Below are 19,899 nucleotides of genomic sequence, written 5' to 3'. Positions count from 1 at the left end.
ACCAAAGTCCTGCCAGGACACCCAAAGCGGATACAGGAGCCCTCTGTGCTCTGGGTGTGGTGTTGCCTTTCAGAGAAGACACCTCAGCCTCTGCTGTCCCTCGGTCCCTGCTCACAGCCAAGCCCATGAGCCAGGAGGACCCCGGAGATGGCTTTTCACAGCTAGGCACAGGGGGGATGATTTCTGCAGCATGAGCAACCAGAAACGCTCTCGTGAGTATGCTCTCATTTGGCTTCTAGGAAATGATCAGCGGTGATTAATAACCACACGGGACACCAGAACCGAGCAAGGCTCTCAGACTGGAGACACCAGGACAAAACTCATACCCTAATAACAGTGCTGTGCAATTTGCTCTAAAGCCACAGTCCTGGGAGAAGCCACGCAAACTTCAGCTCCATCCATAAATCACTTCGAAAAAACCCAAACTCGTGTTTGGGAACAACCTTATATCATCGAAATGTCGCTGAAACCTTGGTGGAGGGTTGCAGAAAATGATGTAACTTGGCAAGCTCCATCCCTTTCCGCTGACAATCTGTTTTCTCATATGTTTAATATAAAGAACATGGGAAATGTCCAAATCCCTTTTCTCTGCTCAGCATGATTCACTACCTCTGCTCCTGCCCGCGGCGTGACCCTTGCTGGCTGTCGGTCGCGTTTCTAGAGCGAGGAGCAGCACCACGGGGGTGCCCTGGGCACTGCCGACCGGGGAGAGCACGGCACAGCCCGGCCAAAACATGAGGCAGAGGGTGGGGACGAGGTGCAGCTATGAAACATGGCCAGAAGGGATCACGGCCACACTGGGGCTGGCAAAGCAGGCAGCTGCCATGGGAGCACTGGCCCCGGCCACCTCCACATGGGCTGTGCCAGTGCCCCGTGTGCCACTGCGCCTTCTGAGCTGCCTCCGCTAATGAGGAGTTATAATTAGCCAGCAGCAATCCCGCTGCTGTGTCAGCAATCCCTGTGCACAGCGAAAACCCGGTGTCCCTCACGTGCCCATCACGGCCCTGCTCCTCGAGGATGCCTGAGCTTCTGCACAGGACGCCAGCTTCGCCCCCTGCTCCGCAGGTCAGCGCCGTGATGCTCTCTGCTCCTGGCCTCCAGCAGCTTGCGGGCAGCCCCCTGGCTCCTGGAGAAGTGTCTGCATGGCTGCTTCGCCAACAGTCCCCTCCTGGAGCACTGCTCTCTGTGTCCAGCCTCGTCCCACCCTCTGGATTCCTGCAGGAGGCCGTCCCGCAGCAGGCACACACAGCACACCCTGCCCTCTGCTAAGGCACACTCGCTCCAAGCTCAGCCTTTGCCTAAGAGCGTTGCTGGCCGTGTCTTTGCAGGTTCAGTTATTGATCTCCTTAGGGCTTCCAGTAGGGAAAGAAAAGGCAGAGAGCTCTTAAGCTTTTTTATCTTTCCCTGAGAACATTTCCATTAGGATTAGCAAATCTGGCCAGGCTATCTCAGACACTCAAACTCGGCTCAGCTGAAAAGTCATTAAGGCATCCTGAGTTCATGATCTGATTCACCCTGGATTAAAACAAAAACGGAGGTTCATCCTTGGCAGGATACATGTTAAATTCAATCAGTGTACTTAAGTACCACCCTGAGCTGGTATCTGATCCCACTCAGCACAGCACCTGCTCAAACACCAACCAATTTCCAGCCGTACCATCCCTCAGGGCTAGAACCTCCTGCGATGCCTGAAAACATCTCCAATCCACCCCTCCTCTAGCTCAGCCCGACTGCGTTGCATGTGGTGACCCGGGGAACAAAGCGAGCGGCAGCAGATGGGACTGAGGAGAGGCCCCAGGCTGGGGCTGCGTGCTACCAGCAGCTTTTAGGGCAGAAAGCTGGGGCTGACTTTTCCTCAAGACACGTGTGCTCCGGCTGACGGCAGAGCTGAGTTATGGACCCCAGCAGGATGGCACAGCGACGTGCGATTAGTGCTAACCCCATTACCCCTGCACCTCACACCCCACGTGCCACAGCGCCTTCGCCCCTCACTCTGCGAGCCCTGGCAGAGCTGTGACCGGCCCACGGGGCACGCAGCACCCGGCTCCCCCCAGCAGGGATCCCATGGGTGCAGCACCGGGGCTGGTCCTGCAGCACAGCACAGCGCCAGCAGCCAGGAGCTTGCAGGTCCGTGCAGACATCGGTCAGAGCAGAGCCCTTCACCTCCCGCTGAGGCTGCCCGACGTCTGTGTGTGTGAACAGAACCCCCTCCGGATCGCCCAGCGGGGATTTTGCCCTGTGCACGTTTCACAGCCGGCACAGGGAGCACGAAGTGAACCCTCAAGCACAGCTGGAATGAATCCACGGCTCCAGGGCTGCACACAACGGAGGGGACAGCAGCGCCCAGCTCCCACACCGGGAATGCTGCCAACAGCTGAGCCTGGCCTGGCTGCTGCTTGCAGGACCTGAAGGTCTTTTCTGGGAGAGACAAAGTCCCAAAGCCTCCATCAGCTCTGGGAGAGACCAGAACATCTGCACAGCACACCACGGGTCTACAGGCATCCCTGCCCATGGCAGGGGGGTGGAACCAGATGATCTTTAAGGCCCCTTCCATCCCAAGCTGTTCTGTGATTCTCTCTGCATGCTTGCAAGCCCAGGTCATCAAGAGAGGTCCCCCTCAGGCTTCTCTGAGCGAGCACCTCTTCAATACAAGGTGCACTGCAGCTGCAAGCAGCACCTACTCGTTACTTGGCTGCCAAGACAAGCCAGGGGTCAGATACTGAAGGACCCGCAGCTGCCCCACCTGTGGTTGATGTGACGGGATGCCCGTCTCTCCAACGTGCTGGTCATCTTTGGCACTTCCCAAAAGGTTTCTCACACTCACTGCAAGTAATAGTAGAGCAGGCGGACTGCTCTGCTTATACCGCATGCCAGTGGGATTCCCTGGATGCTAGCTTGGGTATTTTGTGGAAAACATGGGTGGAGAGCAAAGAGGGAAGCTGGATAGCAGGACGAAAGGCAAACACTGCTCAGAGCCAGGCCCCAGGCAGTGCCAGCCACCTGGCTGCACGCTCACCCCCGTCAGGCTAACACAATGCACAAGTGTGGCCAAAAATAGACTCATCCCAGGTCCACCTGGAACAGGAGGTGTCACCTCTGCTGGGGCAGAGCAGCATTATTCACAGCCCAAACCTCCGAACCCCAGCACACAAGCTGACATGCCAAACTTCAGTCAGAGCACCTGAACAGGAACAGCTGGGCAAACACACCTCCAACAGGTATTTTGTGCATCTATTTATGGATTAGGCACTTGTTATCAGGAACTTGGCTCTGACAGCCTTGTGACTGTCTATGAGAACAAGGAAACCACAGCGGTGCTGTACACTGTGTTCAGACTGGCCTACAAATCTCAGATTAAATTCCCCTGCAGGGATTACAGCAGGAAGGCTGTTTCTCCCCAGACTTTGTTCCGACGGCTGATCTGAGCTGAACAGAAAATACGAAGGCCACCTGCTGCCCACCCCCTCCTCCCCACGCCGTGCCCTGGGCACGCGGCCGTACCTGTACACCGGCTGCATCTCCCTCGCGATCCCGATGACGGCTCCTTCCTTGAAGCTGTCGAACTCCTCAAACAGGTCTCGGATGTTGGCCTTGTACTTCAGGTCCAAGTCTACCTGGATGATTTGTGTTATTTCTGGAAGCACAAGGAGGAAAAATGAGTAAGGCAAGACAAAATCCTGACCAGTGATTACCAATGGCAAGGCGAGGCGAGGAGTTATACCCACTGTGGGCCTGGTGGGGTCAGCCCAGGGGGCAAGACTCAGCTGATTCAGGGCAAAAGCAGCTCGGCTGCCGCCTCCATCCAAAGCTGCCAACCTTCACCCATCACGGCAGCGCTCACCGGTTTGTATTTTAGGTATGACTGAGTTATGAAACCACTTCTGGTAACGTTCTGTTTCTATCAACCCCCTCCTTTCTTCCAGAAAAATGGTTTTACACACAACTGAAAAAAGCAAGAAGCAGCTTCAACGTGGGCTCCCAGCGGGTTTTGGGTATTTCCTCCCTTTCTGGAGGTGCCTCTGCGCTCACCTCACGCTCCGTGCTTCGAGAAGCTCTACAACCTCACCGAGTGCTCCCCACCTCCAGCCCACGCAGCCAGCCCTGCCTGGAGGTACGAGGGCAAATCCCACTGCCGACACCGTCGGTAATTCAGGAAGGCACACAGCACCTCACAACACCTGCACAGGCTCACGAGCTGCCCAGGGCCTGACATGGGCTTCCCCATCACCTGTGTGCTGTGAGAAATGGGACCCCCGTGATGGGCTCCCCCAGCCCTGGGCAAAGCCGTGGCCATCTTTTGGCCAGCCAAGCTCAGCCCTGCCTGGGGGCTGTGAGGTGTGCACAGCACGTCGAGCTGTCCCACGGCCACCGCGTCAGGTAAGGCCACAGCTATTTCTGTGCTACGAAAGCCAAGAGCACGTTGGCCGGGCTGCTCAGCACTAACTGGATTAAAAAGACATCAACCTGTGTCAGTCCCCGCTTACCTCGTGCAGGTGCCACAGCAGCTTTCTGCAGGCCAGATGGGCCTTTTATTACCACTATTTCACAGGAATCAGCAAGGAGGGCCCTCATCCTTCCCCCTGCCATTATTTCCAGACAGGAGGATGTCCCCGTGCTTGCCACCCCTCTCCCCACCAGGGCTGCAACATCGCTGAGCGCCCAGGACCCGGGAGGCTGGTGCTCTCGGAGAGCCTCCTGGTGCGGGGCCGGGCTGCTTGGTGTCACCATGCTGCTGGAGGCAGGAGGGGATCGCTCGGTTTTCAGCCTCCAGAGCAGTTGCTGGGACTGGAGGCCCAGAGACGACGACAAGCAGGCAGACACAGCGATCTGCCAGCACAGGAACCTGACCGTTCCCTTCCAGGTGCATCCATCGCTGGGTGTTTGTTTCCACCAGCCACTGGGCTGTGCAGCGGCTCCAAACTTTTTGCAAATCCTGCCTTAATCCCGGGCTCTCAGCACTTGGCCATACCTAACACGCCGTCCTCAGTTAAGAAGCAAAAAGCCCCGTGATGTTCGGCAAGAAATATACTGCTTAGTCAGTGAAGTACCCGAGCAGGAAGATAAATCACCCAGACGCAGCACCTGAGCTACCATCCCAGCTGTATCTCAATTTATTTTCTTACTGTTCATCATTCTCTGCCTGCTGCAAGGGCAGGCTGCCTGCAGAACGGCAGTCCCCCTGCCCACCTGGTATTTACCACCACTCTAATTCTCTGTTTGCAAAGATTTAAAAGCCAGGCCGAGTAATTCACTATAGGCTAAAGCGGGTCTTGACCTGAAAGCAATTTCCCTCAGCCTTCCTAACGGCCTCGGAAATTGCTAGCACAATTCAGGCAGCTGAATAGGCTGGGCAGAGAATTTCTGAATTGGGGAACGAGACGTGTGTCCCAAACACCCAAACCTAAGTCCTCATTAAAGCTCTTCCGCAGCTAAGCCTGAACCTCCCGAGCAGCGCAAAACCCCAGATCCCTGACGCTGCTGCCCTCGAGGACAGCCAGCAGGCAGACATCCCAGAGGAGAAAGTCATCTCCCAGTGCAATGCGAGGAGGCACAGCCCCAAAACAAGCTCAGACAGCACCAGGGAGGGGAACCGAAAGTGTTAGAGGTGCTGCAGAGCTGGGGAGAGGGCCGAGGTCCCTGTCCTGCTCTGGGCAGCAGCCGGGGACCGCTCCAGCACAGCTCAGCCCGGCGCAGCAGCCTTCAGCTGGCTCATCAGGTTTCAATTAAATCAACCGCAAGGCACGTCATCTGATTGTTCTCTGCAATTACAGATGAGCACTAAGTGCAATTAATCACAACTGCGGATGGAAGCGGAGCTGGGGGGGCAGCTCCCACTCCCCCGTTTTCCCAGCCCTGCCCGCCCTGGCACCAGCACCCCCAGGGAAACACTACCCAGCCAGACCCAGAGAGCACGAAGTACTTCTCCCTCTTTTTATTTGTATTTTTTTGAAGCAAGCATTAACGACAGCAGTGGGACAGAACCGAGCACAGGTCCCGGCGCTGAGTGCTGCTTTGCCAGCTGCAGCTGGCAGGGCCGGACCCATGGCCGGGGCGATTCCTCTGCCACCGCTGTCCGCGGCTGGCAGGGGGCCAGGCACTAATATTTCTGATTTATCCTCGTGTTTTGTCCTCTCGCCGAGCACTTTGCCCTGACTGCTGCGTGGGGGTGGATGGATCACATGCTCTTCTTCTCTTTCTGGCACAAACTGCTTGGAGGGGCCCAGCTGGAAGCGTGCAGAAACCCTGACAGCGTTTTGCTCGGAAAGTGCGTTTGCTAACTTTGCTGTGATATATTTTACCCTCTGCTCCACTCTACTCTGGCTCTCCCAGCCACTGCACATAAAGAGGAGTTAAGCCACTCAAAGCAGAGAAGATCTCCATTAGCAGTGACAGTTTTATGACACAGGCTGGCCCCACTTAAAGCTTGTAATTTTTTACTGCAGCCTCGTAACAGCAACCCCAGCAGGGCTGCAGCCCGGGCTTGGTGCTGCTCGAGGCTTGCTCAGCCTCCCCCCGAGCTGTGGCCCTGCAGACTGGGACACATCCTCACCACAGCACTGATGCTGCACCGCTCAGGGCTCAAAGACTGACTTTGCCACGCTGACTCGAACCTTCCAGCTCAAATCCTCCCTGCAGAGGTGGACGATGGGCTTCAGGAACGCCTGGTCCTGCCGGGAGCTCCTGCTCTCTGCTACGCAGAATTGAAAGCCAGCAGCAGCACCCAGCACACCTCCTGGCTGTCAGGAGAGGGGGAATCAGCCTCATGCCAAAGCTGGATTCGGGAGAGATGCTGGCACGGACCCTCTTGTGCAGACACTCCCCCTTTCTGCGCCTTGCTCAGGATGCAGGAGGTCACTCCCACGTGTCCTGGTATCCCAAGTCCTCCTCCAGCACCCGGCAGAGCTCTGCAGGCAGGACAGGCCCTCGGGGTGCGTGCCCAGGGGCATGGCGTGTTGCTCGGCTGCCCGGAGCAGTGCCCAGAGCACCTCTGGCAGGAGGCAGCTTCTGGAGTGAGTCTGACACAGCACATCCCCTAAGAGCCAAGTGCTCTGCGAGAACCGGCAGCGTACCCTGCTAACTGAGGGCACGTGCCTGGAGCAGGGGTGCGCAGGAGGAGGAGGTGCTTTGGCCAAGCCAGCCGGAGCTCCGAGGATGCTCCTTGGCTCTGTCAGCCCAGCCACAGGCTGCACCCGGGGGCAAACACCCTCCTGGGCTACCAGCCCTGCCAGGCAGCCCTGCAGTGCTGCCCCAGCCCCTCCTGCCCTGCAGTCACCGCTCAGAGCAGCCTGTGGGCACCTGGAGCTGCACAGCCCCAAGCCTGCCCTTAGCTAGAAATGTTCTGCCCTAAGTCTAAGCTTTACCTGGATTTAAAACTACAGAAAAGGGGATGGATGGAAGGTCAGGATGCCAAGAGGAGAGGCAGGAAGAGGAGCCTGGGGTAGGTGCCACGCAGAAAAGCCCAGGGGCCCGATTCCCTCGGCTGCTCTGGGAACACCAGCAGCCCCCCAGCTCCAAACCCTCCTCCTGCAGGCAAAGCGGCCAGACCTGGATCAGCGGCACACCTCCACCTCGTGGCTCTGCACAGAGGGGAAACGAGTGACAGTAATAACGACTCGTGGCAGGTAACAACTGACGGGAAGGAGAGCTGCTGTCACAACGCAGAGCCCCGAAGCTGTCCAGTAGATGCCATGGGCTTAATTGCTGTTAATTGAGCAGTGCTTTGAATAGCGCTAGACTACAAGACGCAAGAAGATTGAAGCGTCCTGCAGCAGCTCTCCAGCTGACGGATGGGCTCTCTGCACAAGCTCAGCTCCCTCATCGGAGCAAAATCCCTGCCTGTAGCAGGTCTGGCAGCAGAGCTGCTGCGCTGGCCAGGCCCTTCCAGGAGGACAGGGGTGCTGCTGCTTGGTGTAAAGCTGCTGTGACCCAGGCCCTGCAAGCTGAGAGCCTCCCAGCAGCGCCCTGTTACAGCCACTGCTGTGGTCTCCCTCACCTCTGTCCTGCGGAGATGTGCTGGGGAAAACAGGGAGGGCAGGAGGGGCACAGCCATGACCCTGCTGCAGCTGTGCAGCGCCAGGATCTCACACATGGCCCTTAAGTAGACGTCTGCCTCTCGTGGGAGCCAGTCGGGGTTTGGCTCTGCTCCCACCACCTTATACAACACTCTCCACCTGTTTCAACAAACTTGTTTGTAAGGACCTAACCACTCTGGGCCGCTGAGCTGACAGAGACACCCCTCTGACACGTCTCGGACACAGTCCTGCTCCTCCCAGGGGCAAACGCTCTCCATGCTCCATCACCACCGTGTGCTGGAACAGCTCTGGATCCCCACAGAGCCTGTTTTGCCTGAGAAATTTGTTTGGGCTTGAGTTTTATTATTCATAACCCCACCTGCTGACAGACAAGCTCCCTGCTTCACCAGACGGTGGATGCTGATCTTCAGTGATTCACTGGTCAGGCTCCCAGCGGGACGATCCCCACCTGCGTGTCTGTGCGGCAATGGCACAGCCAGGGGCCTGACGGTGACAGGCTCACCACCCTCACACACCGAGCCAGCACCGCTGCCTGCACCCCCACAGCCTGCTCCTGGAGCCAGCACAGCGCCCACATCACGAAGGGGATCCTCACCTCCCCCGGGAAGAGGAGCTGTGAGCCCCCAGACGGCCACCCGAGGCTGCTAAGCGCCCGGAGACACGCGTGGCTCTGACCTCGCCTGCACCGCGCAGCTCCGCACAGCCGCTGGTGCTGGCTGTGAAAGCAGGATCCTCTGCCTGCTGGCTGCGAGGTGTGCGGCCAAGAAAAACACGGCTCCCACAGCCGCTGCCAAGGCTGGGCATGGGCTCGGCTTCCCCGAGAGCCTCCCGCTGCAGCTGCGGCAGGGCACGAGGGCGGCCGCGGTGCCAGGCGGAGATGGCTCAGCCGCGGCCAGCCCGCTGCCACCACCACGCTCCGCTCTTCTGCCTGCCCTTTGTTAGAGGCTTCCTTTGTTTTGCTCGCCCCCACGCTCCTGGCTGCTCCCGGCAGCTTTCCCTCTGCTGTCACGGAGCTCTGAGCGGCTTCCTGTTTTGTTGCGTGCTCCCCTCTCCAGGCCTCGTTTTCCCCTCCGCTCCCGGCGCTAATCACCGCTGCCCGAGCCGCAGGAAGGCAGCGAGGCCGGGGCAGTGCCGACGTGACACGCACCACAGAGCCCAGCGCCAGCACGTTTTGGGACAAGGGGGAAGCCCCCTCCCAGCACTTTCTTGTCTTTCTCCATAACCTGCACCATGGACCACTTGCCTGGTGCAGGGCAGTGTTTCTGTCCTTGCTCCCGTGTCCCCGGCTGGCTCCTGGCCCAGGATAACTCACACATCCCCCAGATCTTAAGCGACCCCACAGCAGACAACGCTGAGCACTCGGCAGCTTTCAGGGTGAGGCTTCAGGCACCGCTCGCTGTGTATTTAATATACGGTGTCACCGGAGGAGGAGTGTGAAGACACTTTTTGGATGCCGGAGTTGGAGCAGCAGGAAACCTTATAATCAGACAAAATAAGGTTTAATTCCAGGTTGCCATAAGACACAAAGCAGCGTGGATGGAAAGCTGTAAAGTAATGAGCGGGTGAGACAGAAAAGGAAACCGAAAAGAGATACAAGAAAATAAATGCAGCAAGGTAAATCATCTCTCATCTTGACGGTGGGGGAAGGAGCTGCAGAGCTGTAGGCAGATTTTGTCCTTGGTTCTTCTTGCTGAACTCTAACAAGCCACGGCCCAGCCACTGGTGAGCTGGAGGGGCCAGCAGCTCCCACCGCCACGGCTAAGCTGGAAGCAGGGCCGGGGTTTTAGCATGGGGTGAAATCCAGCAGCTCCCATGCTGCTTCCCCTTTGTATTGGCAGATGGGGGCTGGCTAGGGATGGAGAAGGGTTTCCCCTCCCTCAGGACAACCAGGAGAAGGCTCCCATCGCCCAGCCCCGCCAGGCGGGTGCCTACCAAGCCCACTGCCCCAACAGGCAGGGGCGAGACCTGGGTGCTCTGCGGGAGGCAGAATCACAGCGTGTGCCTGCCCCGGGCTGACAGATCTAGGACAGCCCAAATAACTGATGCCGACGCTAAGGCGAGGGGCAGCCAATGGAAATAATGAAGAGCGACGCCCCCCGGGGGGCTGCGGGTCACGCTGGACCCAGCAGGGATGGTGCTGCAGGGAATGGGGCCGCTGCGGTGCCGCAGTTCCCCAGGGGTGGCCCCGAGCCACCTCTCCCACCACCACACCACCATCACAGCTGGGCAGCTCCAGCAGTGCCAAATGCCCCGTGAAACTCGGAGCAGATGGGCTCCCAGCCACAGGGACACGTCCTGCAGGCAGCTGGGTGAGCATTTCACTCCTCCAGGTGGGGACCTTCCTACCATGCTGTAGCCTCCGGCACTTATCTGGGTGTGTGGAGAGGCTTTCTGCTGCCTGCTCCCCCAGAGCAGCATGAAAACAAGGCACAAAGCACAACGGGATTACCCCAACGAGGAACAATGGCTGGCACCGCTGTCCTATTGCTTGTCAAACCCTTACTTCAGTCTCTTCTCCGTGCTAGCTCGCCACCAGCGAGTTCGGCTCAGGAGCAGGCTGGGGAAGGAATCTGGCTCTGCTCGCACGGCCGAGACGTGAAGCAGGGAGGGAGGGCATGAGAGCACACCAGAAACAATCAACACTCCCTCCATCCCTGTATAAATGGGAACGCTTTGCCAGAAAATAAACCCTCCTGCTACTGCAACGTCTCCTGGGAACTGCGGTTTGAGAGCACAGGGCTCTGGAGCCGTCTCCCATGGCTCCACCGCAGCCCCACATTTTCTGTGCCTCTTCACGGCATCTCCGCTCCGAGAGCACGATCAGGCCTGCAGCATCTGGGACGCAGGCGCTCTCCAAACCTGCTGCATCACCACGTGCCCCCGACATGGTACGGCTCAGTGAAGATGGCAATGCTCAGCCAGCAGCAAAAGGTCAGGACTGCTGCGCTCTGGAAACGCTCATTTATTAACGCTGAGCACTCACCGAATGATGCAGGTAGCTGGGCTGCGTACACGGCACTGCTGTGCAGCTGGCAAGGAAGAGGAGGAGGTTGTGCTTCCCTCCGCCAGGACCCACGGGACAGACCTCTGATGCCCGTTCAGCATGTAGGACAGGATTAATGCACCGTAACTCGCTGCCAGCAGGTGCTTTACCGAGGATCCATCATCTGCAGGGACTCACCTGGCATCCCAGGGGCACACAGAGGTGTACACAGGCCTGGGCAACCCTGCAGTGCAGCTGCAGAGGCAAACCCCCAGACACGCACGTACGGCTCTGTTTTACAAGGGCAATATATAACATTTCCAGGATGCTGCACGCCTGCTTTCACAGGCTCGCATTAACAGAAGACAATGACTTGTGAAGATGCTGTTCCAGCTAACAGGCTATTTATTTCCTGATGCTTCTGCTTAGTGCTTTCCCCCGGCCCCCACATCAGAGGATGGTTGGGTGAAGCCTTGCCAGGCCAGGCCAGCTTTGTGTCGTTCCTCTGGGCACCAAAACGCATTCGAAGGCACCAAAATGTCTTTCCCTGCAGAAGCTGGGCCAGACGATGCAGTACAGCTCGGTGCAGCGTGTCTCCACCCTGCCCTTTGCCCTGCCTGCAGCTTGGCTCTGTGGGAACGGCGCAAGCTGGGGCTCACAAAGGCTGCTGTGTCCAGGCTGGGACTCCCAGAGCGCTCGCAGGGCCGATAGCAGTTTCGTGGGAGATCATCCCCTCAATCGAGCCGGAGCCAACAGCTGGAGCCTGTTCCAAGCTGCGCCGATTCCCAGGCGGTTTGTGGCTTTGTCATTAACAGGCTTTTGGACAAACATCGCTGCAATCTGGTCTGCGCTTCATAACCAGTCCGACCATAGATAATGAGCTGGAGAAGTTACCAGAGCCAGGGTTTGAGTCCAGGGAGAGCACTGATCTTCCAGTTTGATCCCAGCGTGTCCCAGGCCTCTGACTCTCACCGCTGTCTGGGCACCCGCTGCAAATCTGCTGGTGCTGCTCTCTGCTGGGGGCCACTTCCCCCCACACCGTGCTGCTTGCTCACCTGCACCAACTGCCTTCAGGTACCCCCGAGGTATGCAGGTGATGGTTATCTGCTGTACAACAGCCTTCAGTGGTCTCCTTCCACGCCAGTCCTCCGTATGGCTGGATAAATTTTAGCTCTGCTGCAAGGAGCTCCACAGATCGCTACAGCAGGGTGAATGACCGCCTCTGCTCCCAGTTCTGCCTGCTTTACATCTGCCTCTTGCTAACTGTGATGCCTGCTGGCTCTTGTACGAGCTCGGGGCTTTGTGGACCCAACCATGACCCCCTCAGCCAGCTTGTCTGCAGACGGAGGGTCCCCACCCATCGGGGCCATCCTGTGCAGAAGGCGCTGCTCTTCTCTGAGCCCTTCCCAGCTCTTTCCAACACACTACGTTGTGTGCCGTAAGTTTAGGAGGTGCATAATGACTGCTTTGTTCTCCCCTAGCAGTTCTCCATCATTTAGCCGTATGAAAACTTCCCCACCTCTCCCACTGCTCTTAGTTTCCTCCTGAGCCTTTGATGCACAAGCTCACCCAAGGCACCTGGAAATCAAGCTCCTGAGTTGGCAGCCAGCAAGCACCTGGTTGTGTCCTCCCTGTGGAGCACTGCCCAGCTCCTACTTCTCTTATCCATCATGTTTCTCAAGTAAGCACTGCAACCAGTGATTTTAATGATTTAGTCAGGCGTATCACCCTGCCAGCTTCAATTATGTCAAGGATTTCTCACCATGTATTTTCTCTCGAGAGTTTCCCAACACATGCAGCCTCATACCCAGATTCCTAACACTGGAATAAATGAGACAGGGGTTTAACTCTTGTCCCCTTCTTGGTGCCATGCTTTCAAAGTATTGAAAGCAGAGCGAGTTGAACTGTGCTTGCCCCTCCCTGGCTGGCAGCGAGACAGCCCTGCCATGGCTCCCACACCTGACGTCTGCATTTGGGACCTTCCACGTTCACACGGGTCATCCCTAGGATGCAGCAGACATCAAAGCAGTAAGGAGGCTGGGCACAAGCAGGAAGGAACTATCCTGTTGAGCTGCTTTCCTGGAGATCTCCAAGCCTGATTATATATATATGTGCCTGTAAGAGATCCTTTTAACTGAATCAAACAACGCATTCACATCCCACCCTGCTCTGCACTCCTCCCTCTGCTGCCCCGTGAGGATGCAGAGCCTCATTAGCGCAAACGAGGACCCACCCTGTGTGGCACTGCTCGTCCTGCAGAAATCCCAGCTGCAGTTCTGCTCAGCTGCATCCCATCAGCTTCAGAGCAGCACAACCACCTCCCTGCCCCTGCCCACCCAGAGCAGCAGCAGGATTAATGAGTCAGTGCTTCAGGGTGCCTGGACCATGCTCCAGGGCTAAGCTCCTGCACTGCAGGAATTGGGAAGCCCGGGGGCCCTTTCCACCCTGTGCTCACCTCTCATCCTTGGTCAGAGCTGCTGCCTTCATGCTGGGCTGCTCAGAGGGAAAGAAACTCTGAGAGCCTCCCCTCAGCCTGCAGGTGTGAGGAGCAGGACACTTACACGGAGATGATGCTAAGCCCCTCAGGAAGGCCGCCAGCTGTTCGTACAGCTAGCAAACCCTGCTGCCTCCACTCTGTCAAATGCCATCGTCAGTCAAGCTCTGCTACATACCCTGACTCCACATGACACACGTTACCTCCCAGCCAGGTCTCAGAGATTCCCCTGCAGATAACAAGGCTCAGCACCTCTGGTCCAGCCAGCAGAGACAGCCAGGAAGCTGCTCCACTGAGAATCTCTGCCAGCTGTAGACAAAAGTTACCTGGGCTTTGCTTTTCCATCCTGTCCTGTTCCCCAGGTACTTTCCCTCTGCTCCTTCCCCTCCTGCCCAACATGGCCATCCTGCAGCACTCAGCAAAACCAGGGCAGGCAAACAAGCCCAGCAGCTCCCACCACTGCATCACCCTCCTGGCTCCCAGAGCAGCTGCTGCCCGCAGTTCCCATTTGTTACTTGGGTATCCCAGCGAAGCTGTGGAGTGCTCGCAGCTCCCTGGAGAAAGCCTTGGATGGAACCAACACCCCACAGGAAACCTGTACAGGGACACACTGACTGCAGTGCTAATGCCAGTTCTTCCACAGAGAAACGCTGCATCTTGTCAAGGAGGCACGCTGCCAGGTACCTGTGCCTAAAAAAAACCACCACAGCAAATTGCTATAGCCAGGCCACGAGACAGCAGTCCCAGGCAGCAGATCATGGTCATTCACGAAGGAAAGCTTCTCACTGGGGGCAGCAGGGAGGAAGGCTCATGGGTTACACCATGAAAGAGCTGAGCAGGAAGAGGGAATTCAACACCAGGGAGAAGCAGCAGGCTGTGCCCACAAAAATCACAACGCATACGTGCTGCCTGGGCTCTCACTGCTCTCCCCAGACGTTCTCCCCCAGCCACACGGCACTTACACACGGGCTGATCTCACCCGACACATAAAACTGCGGTGGGGCTGCAGTGGGACAGAGAAATGGAAGGCACAGCAGCTCTGTTTCACACACAGCCAGGCCAAAAGTCGCAAGGGGGCTGAGCAGGGAAGCTGCAGGCTGCTCCATCAGCTCGCCCCCAGAGCTTCCACCCTGGCGCCAGGGGCTGGGGTCTGCTCTGGGGCTCACCAAGGCCGAGCCCTGGGGTTAGGATTAGGAGGGACACCAAGCCTACATCTTCCGCTTGAGCTGAGCTACAAAGGGCTGCTAAACTGCGGGTTGCTAAACTAATTGTTGCTGAAAACTTCCTTACAAGGGCCAGGGACGGGGGAGCTTGGCCTGAGGCTCACCAGGGCCACGCTTGGGGTTAATGCAGAGACAATGGCCAGAGCTCCTAACGAAGGCGCTGCCAAAGGAAGTTGTGGGCTGTCAAAAGATTTCTCCATAATTAGACCAGGACTCGCAAGAGCAGTAAGTTTTCCCAGAACAATCTTTCTGACAGCCCAGACCTCCGTTCGTCAGCCCCTGTCTGACTGCAGCCCCTGGTGCCCTCAGCCCTCGCCCTACCCTGAGCCCCTACCCAAAGCCTGGGGGTCCCTGCCCCTGCCTGCCCTCAGCCCAAGCCCCCTGCCCGGGGAGCACCTTCTGAGAAGCCCTCAGCTCCCCAGGGGCCCTGCCCCAGCTCCCCAGGGTCCTAGCCTTCCTCTGCCCCCAAATTTAGGCCTGGGCAGGCTGCCTGGTGAGCTCTGAGGCCACGACCTGGCTACCACCTGCACGCTGCGGCCGTGCCTCCTGGGCATTACTGCTTCACGTGTCCCTGCTGGGGATTGCAAACGCTTGCTGGGTCCTGTGCTACAACACTGAAATGACAAGTGATGAGGGGGATTAAAGCCAACCAGCAGGATGTGTACTGGAAGTGCAGTAAGAGGCCCCAGCCACTCCTTCTCACCAGACGCAGCACTCCTCCCAGGCCTGGATCCCCGCGGATCCCAGGATCGTTTCATTCCGGCATCGTCCTCATCTTGGCAACCCCTCCTAAGCCTGAACCCCTGAACCCTGCTCATCCTCTCCATGTGACTTTCCCATCATTTCTCCCTTGCAAAACCACTGGAAGGCACCAAGCCTCCCCCAGCTCCCCGGGCCCGGCCGCGCCGCCCTGAGCCAGGATTGAGGCGGCTGAGGCCCAGCCGGGAGTTAGGCCGTCTGCACTGCTGCACGCCGCATACCAGCTCCCCAGCTGGCTTAAATCAGGTTAACTCCACTGCTGTCAGACATTTAAGGCAAGAGGGTTACATGATTTACAGCAGCTGAGAAGCTGTTGTATTATAGCTTGGCAGCTGTAGGTTTTAGATACAAAGTTCTGCGGGCAAGGATCCCACGCGGCGGTGAAAAACCCAACAGCTGAGTGGCAAAAAAACATTTATTCTCCGTGCAATACGCACGCAGTCATGCAGATGTTCCACTAAAACCCTTACAAAAAAATGCTGCTCAGTTTTTGAGAGCCATCAATCTGCAAGTCAGTGCATCACCACAGCCCTAAGGCTTCAAACAAATCACTAACTCGTGGTCATACAGGAACGCCAGGGCACTTTGAAAATGATAAAGAGGGGATCCTAAAGCTAGGGAACTTTAACACAAGGGGTGCTAGCACTGAAAAAGACTAGAGACAGACTGATACAAATGGAAACAAACATAAGAGAGAATTTAATATTCAAATCATGGCCTTCGTTTCTGCTGGAGCATGTTTAAGCTTGCAATTAAATCCAGCTCCCACAAAAAAATGGTGCTAAAGCTATGGAGCCAGACACGCCTGCAAAGACGCAGTGTTCCTGGCAGGTGAAATGGCACAGAGAGGCACCAGGAAAAATGCTAATGCAGCATGAAAATGAAGCTTCAGACATTTCTTCTCCACCCTTAGTAAAGCAACAGCTTCTTCCAGGCCATGGAGAGCAGCTTCTCAGAGAAACAGAGGCAGGGCCAAGGGAGCGGACAGGAGCACAGCACCGTTCCTACACCACTCACAAAATTTCAGGAGGGCAGCAGAGTGTGTAGCCCTGCCTCTACCCACACAGAAAGCTCTTTTTGTACTTAACAAGCAGGTGGGTAAAAGCACAGGTCCCCCAGCAGAAACCCTGACCTTCACACAGCTCACAGCCAAGGCGGCTGAGCTACAGCGGGGACCAAGAAGCAAGCACCAAACGCAGCTGGAGCAGAACCAGTATCACGGAGCAGCAAAGCAGCTGTCCTTGGTCAAAGAGCATGTCATGTCCTCGCCGCAGCAGCCTGGTTCTTGCCAACCTGCACCGTACGAGCCTGCTGCTCCTCGTCAGGTCCTCGATGTGCAGCTGGAAGGCAGGGAAGGGGCCCGCGAGCCTTGCCAGACCCATAAATCACCAGGCGCTGCAGGCACCCGGCGCAGTACATCTGACCTCCCTTGCAAGGGAAATATAAATCAGCTTTACTAGCAGCTTCTGAAACAAAACCTAAACTCGTGAAACTGTAAAATGCCTCCTTAAACATCCTGCGCACCAAACAGACCATTGCAAGCCCTCATCAGACTGCCAGAGAGCGAGCAAGCTTTTCAAGAGACAACACTACTCACAGGTTGATGAACTGAGAAGACATTTCAGAAGGTGTGATCAGCTTCTTGCTGGAAGGCTGTACAATACGGGTATCTTTAGCACACAGCAAAGCTACAGTAGAGGTATCAGCACAAGAAAATTAGCATTAATACCGTCATTTGTATTCAACATACTTCAAAGCACTCACAATGCAGACATCGCCAGACAAAAAACTAGCGAAGTCCAACGAAGAGCTAAGTGAAGCACGTTCACTTAAAGCCCCCGAGTAACAGAACTGCTGAGGCTGGAGGGGATCGCTGCAGCTTACCCCTGCCCACAGCAGGGACACCCAGAGCTGCTGCTCAGACATTGCCCTCTTTGGCTACAGGCCCTCCGAGAATGGAGACTCGGCAGCTCCCTGGGCCTGTCCCAGCACTTCACTATTGGAAAATTGTTTTTTTCTTAGATTTAAGTGGAATCTCCCACGTTTCAGTTTGTCCCCGCTGCCCCATCTTGTCACAGGGCACCACATTGAAAAGATTGCCTTTGGCCTCCCTGCTGCCCCCGTTGGATGCTTACACGCATGGATCAGATCAGCTCCCCCAAACCGGGCAGGAGCACAGCAGGGAAGACTCCTCCCTGCCTAACGGGCCTGCTGGCACAGCCCCCAGGGCTCTGCTCCCTGGCACATCTCCCATCTCAGTCCTTCTCCTCCTCCTGGCAGCACACCAGCTCTGGCCGTGGTCCCCAGCCCCAGGCTCCTCCATCGCTCCTGTCCCTGCAGCTCACCGGGCTCTGAGCGATGGCCCCGCTGCCTCTGCAGGCTCCGGTAGGACACACGCCTCTTCTGCCCCTGTGTCTATCCAACAAAAGTGTGCTTATTAAGGTCAATAATGATTTTCTGATGTTCACCTCACCCCCTCTGCAGGACTTTCCCATGCAGCAGACAGGCAAGCCTCTCAGGGAAAGCAAGGCACCTCTCTTTTCCCGGAGAGCACTGAGGAGGCAACCGCTGGGCAGGCTGCAGGGCTGCAGGAACGCGGTGCCTGCCTGACACGTGGCCGCCGAGCCAGCACTGAGCTCGCAGCCCGGCAAGAGCAAGGCCGTGCCTGAGCTTTGTGGCAGCAGGATTGCAGGCGATGTTATGCCTGGGCAGCCGCCAGCACGCGCTGCCGCTCCGGCCGCAGAGGAAGCCGTGGGAGCCAGCTGAGCACGCCAAGGGAAGAGCTCTGTCACCAGCACACGGCAGCAGGAGCGGGCTGACACCGCACGCCCGGCTTCAGGAGCCTGCAGGGTAAAGCAGCAAACACGGAGAGGGCCGAGGGCACAGGACAGCCGGCAGCCCTGCCGCAGAGCACGAGGCAAGGGGCCGGAGCTGCCCTCCGTGCAAGGGAAGTAGTGGTGGGCGTCCTGGCTCTGCAGGGCCAGGTCGGCCAGGGACTTGGTAAGGCAGCCAGGAGTGATCTGCTGCCTTCAGCAAGCGCTCACCGGGCGTTTGAGAAGCGGCTTCTAGATCCTAAAGACGTGGGACACGGATGCTCAAGAGGCTTTCTGGGTCTCCAGGGGAGAAGGGCATCGGTCTGCTTCTTGGAGCAGCCACAGCAGCTGCTTTAATAGCAAGGAGCAGGAGGGAGGCAGCTCAGAGCCCAGGAGCCCGGCAGCCCGTGCCCCCCGCCTGCCCCTCTCCCCCAGCCCAGCACAAGGCCGGAGGGCTGCGGGCTTCGCAGCGGGGCCGCCCCAAACCTCTGCCAGTGCCTCTCGAGTGCGGGCTTGGCGCTGTGACCCTCCCCAAAAGGATGGCCTGGGAACACAGGAAGGAAAGCAGCGTCTGCTCCACTTCCTTCTTGTCTGGCAAGCAAACAGGGTTTGTAAAACCACAGTGGCTCCAGGACATACCAGGGCCCCGAGCAGGCCCCACTGTTTTTAACTCTCTTGCAGAGGCCTTCCCAAATCGCCCTCTCTCGGAGAAGACCCTGCCCCGAGGCGGCCCAGAGGACCCTCAGCGAATGCAGACAGGCCCAGGCACAAGGATGAGCCCTGCTCTGACGGGCAGGGGGGGCTGTATGTGCTGCACCTCCTGCTCTGTGTGGGGCAGAGGGGGCCCCTGCCCCCGATCCCACTGCGTCCCCAGGGAGCCTGGGCTCAGCCTGTGCTGGGCTGACCCACGGCATTCGGTGCTTTGCTTGTAAGGGACTACACACCAACAGCAACGTGATCCTGGGCCATCAGTCTTACGGGAAAGCTTCTGACCTTTCTCCCAGCCCCGACCTCAGCGTAAGAAAAACAAGCCTGACCTACAAAATGAGAGGGACACTGAGTGATCTGAGGCTACAGAGCACGTAGGTCCCAGCAGAAATACCCGCACACAGGCGGGGAAGGAAAGCATGGCACGGACCGAGCCGAGCTCCCTTTGCCAGCTGCCTTGTTTCCTTGCAGATTTATTGTTGGTCCCTCACTAACAGCAGAGCGAAGACAATAAAGTTAAGTGATCGGTGGCTGCTACGCAAAGCAAAGCCCCAGGAGAGGAAGGTGTACGCGGTCGCCGCACTGCTGACACCTGCTAGCGCAGTCACTGCGCTGCCAACACGTGGCACCTCTCCGCTGACACACCGAGGGGGAGGGAGGTTAGAAAACCACCCATGATAAATACACTGCTGCATACGGCCAGACCAGCTCCAGTTTTGCCTCCTCTCACATCTCGGGGAGCGAGGGCAGCACCATCCCACTGTGCAGCAGCGGCCTCTCCTCATGGTGCCTGGGTCCGTGAGCTCGCATTGCGTTTCTCGTAGCACCGACCGCTCCCTACAGGCTGAAGAAAAAGCAAGCCCGTGGCTGCAGCTCAGCGGAGGCT

At 57.5% G+C, this 19,899-nt stretch overlaps 1 protein-coding gene and 1 long non-coding RNA gene across 2 annotated transcripts in view; both read right to left on the bottom strand.

The window, feature by feature from the left end:
- XXYLT1 (xyloside xylosyltransferase 1) overlaps positions 1 to 19,899 on the bottom strand; it is a 38,012-nt gene that overhangs the window by 12,285 nt on the left and 5,828 nt on the right. Inside the window, exon 3 of the mRNA XM_084530175.1 lies at positions 3,502 to 3,634. Coding sequence (XP_084386301.1) covers positions 3,502 to 3,634 — 133 coding nt within the window. The remainder of the gene's footprint in view (positions 1 to 3,501; positions 3,635 to 19,899) is intronic.
- On the bottom strand, positions 7,551 to 19,892 carry LOC311441710. The gene is made up of 2 exons (XR_014696164.1): positions 17,090 to 19,892; positions 7,551 to 16,920 (listed from the first exon to the last, which is right to left on the bottom strand). It is a non-coding gene; the product is annotated as an uncharacterized lncRNA (long non-coding RNA).

This window comes from Aythya ferina (genome assembly GCF_964211825.1).
Source record: "Aythya ferina genome assembly, chromosome: 9".
Classification (NCBI taxonomy): Eukaryota; Metazoa; Chordata; class Aves; order Anseriformes; family Anatidae; genus Aythya; species Aythya ferina.
The sequence above is the reverse complement of the archived record's forward strand: the minus strand, read 5'-3'. Positions and strand labels throughout refer to the sequence as shown.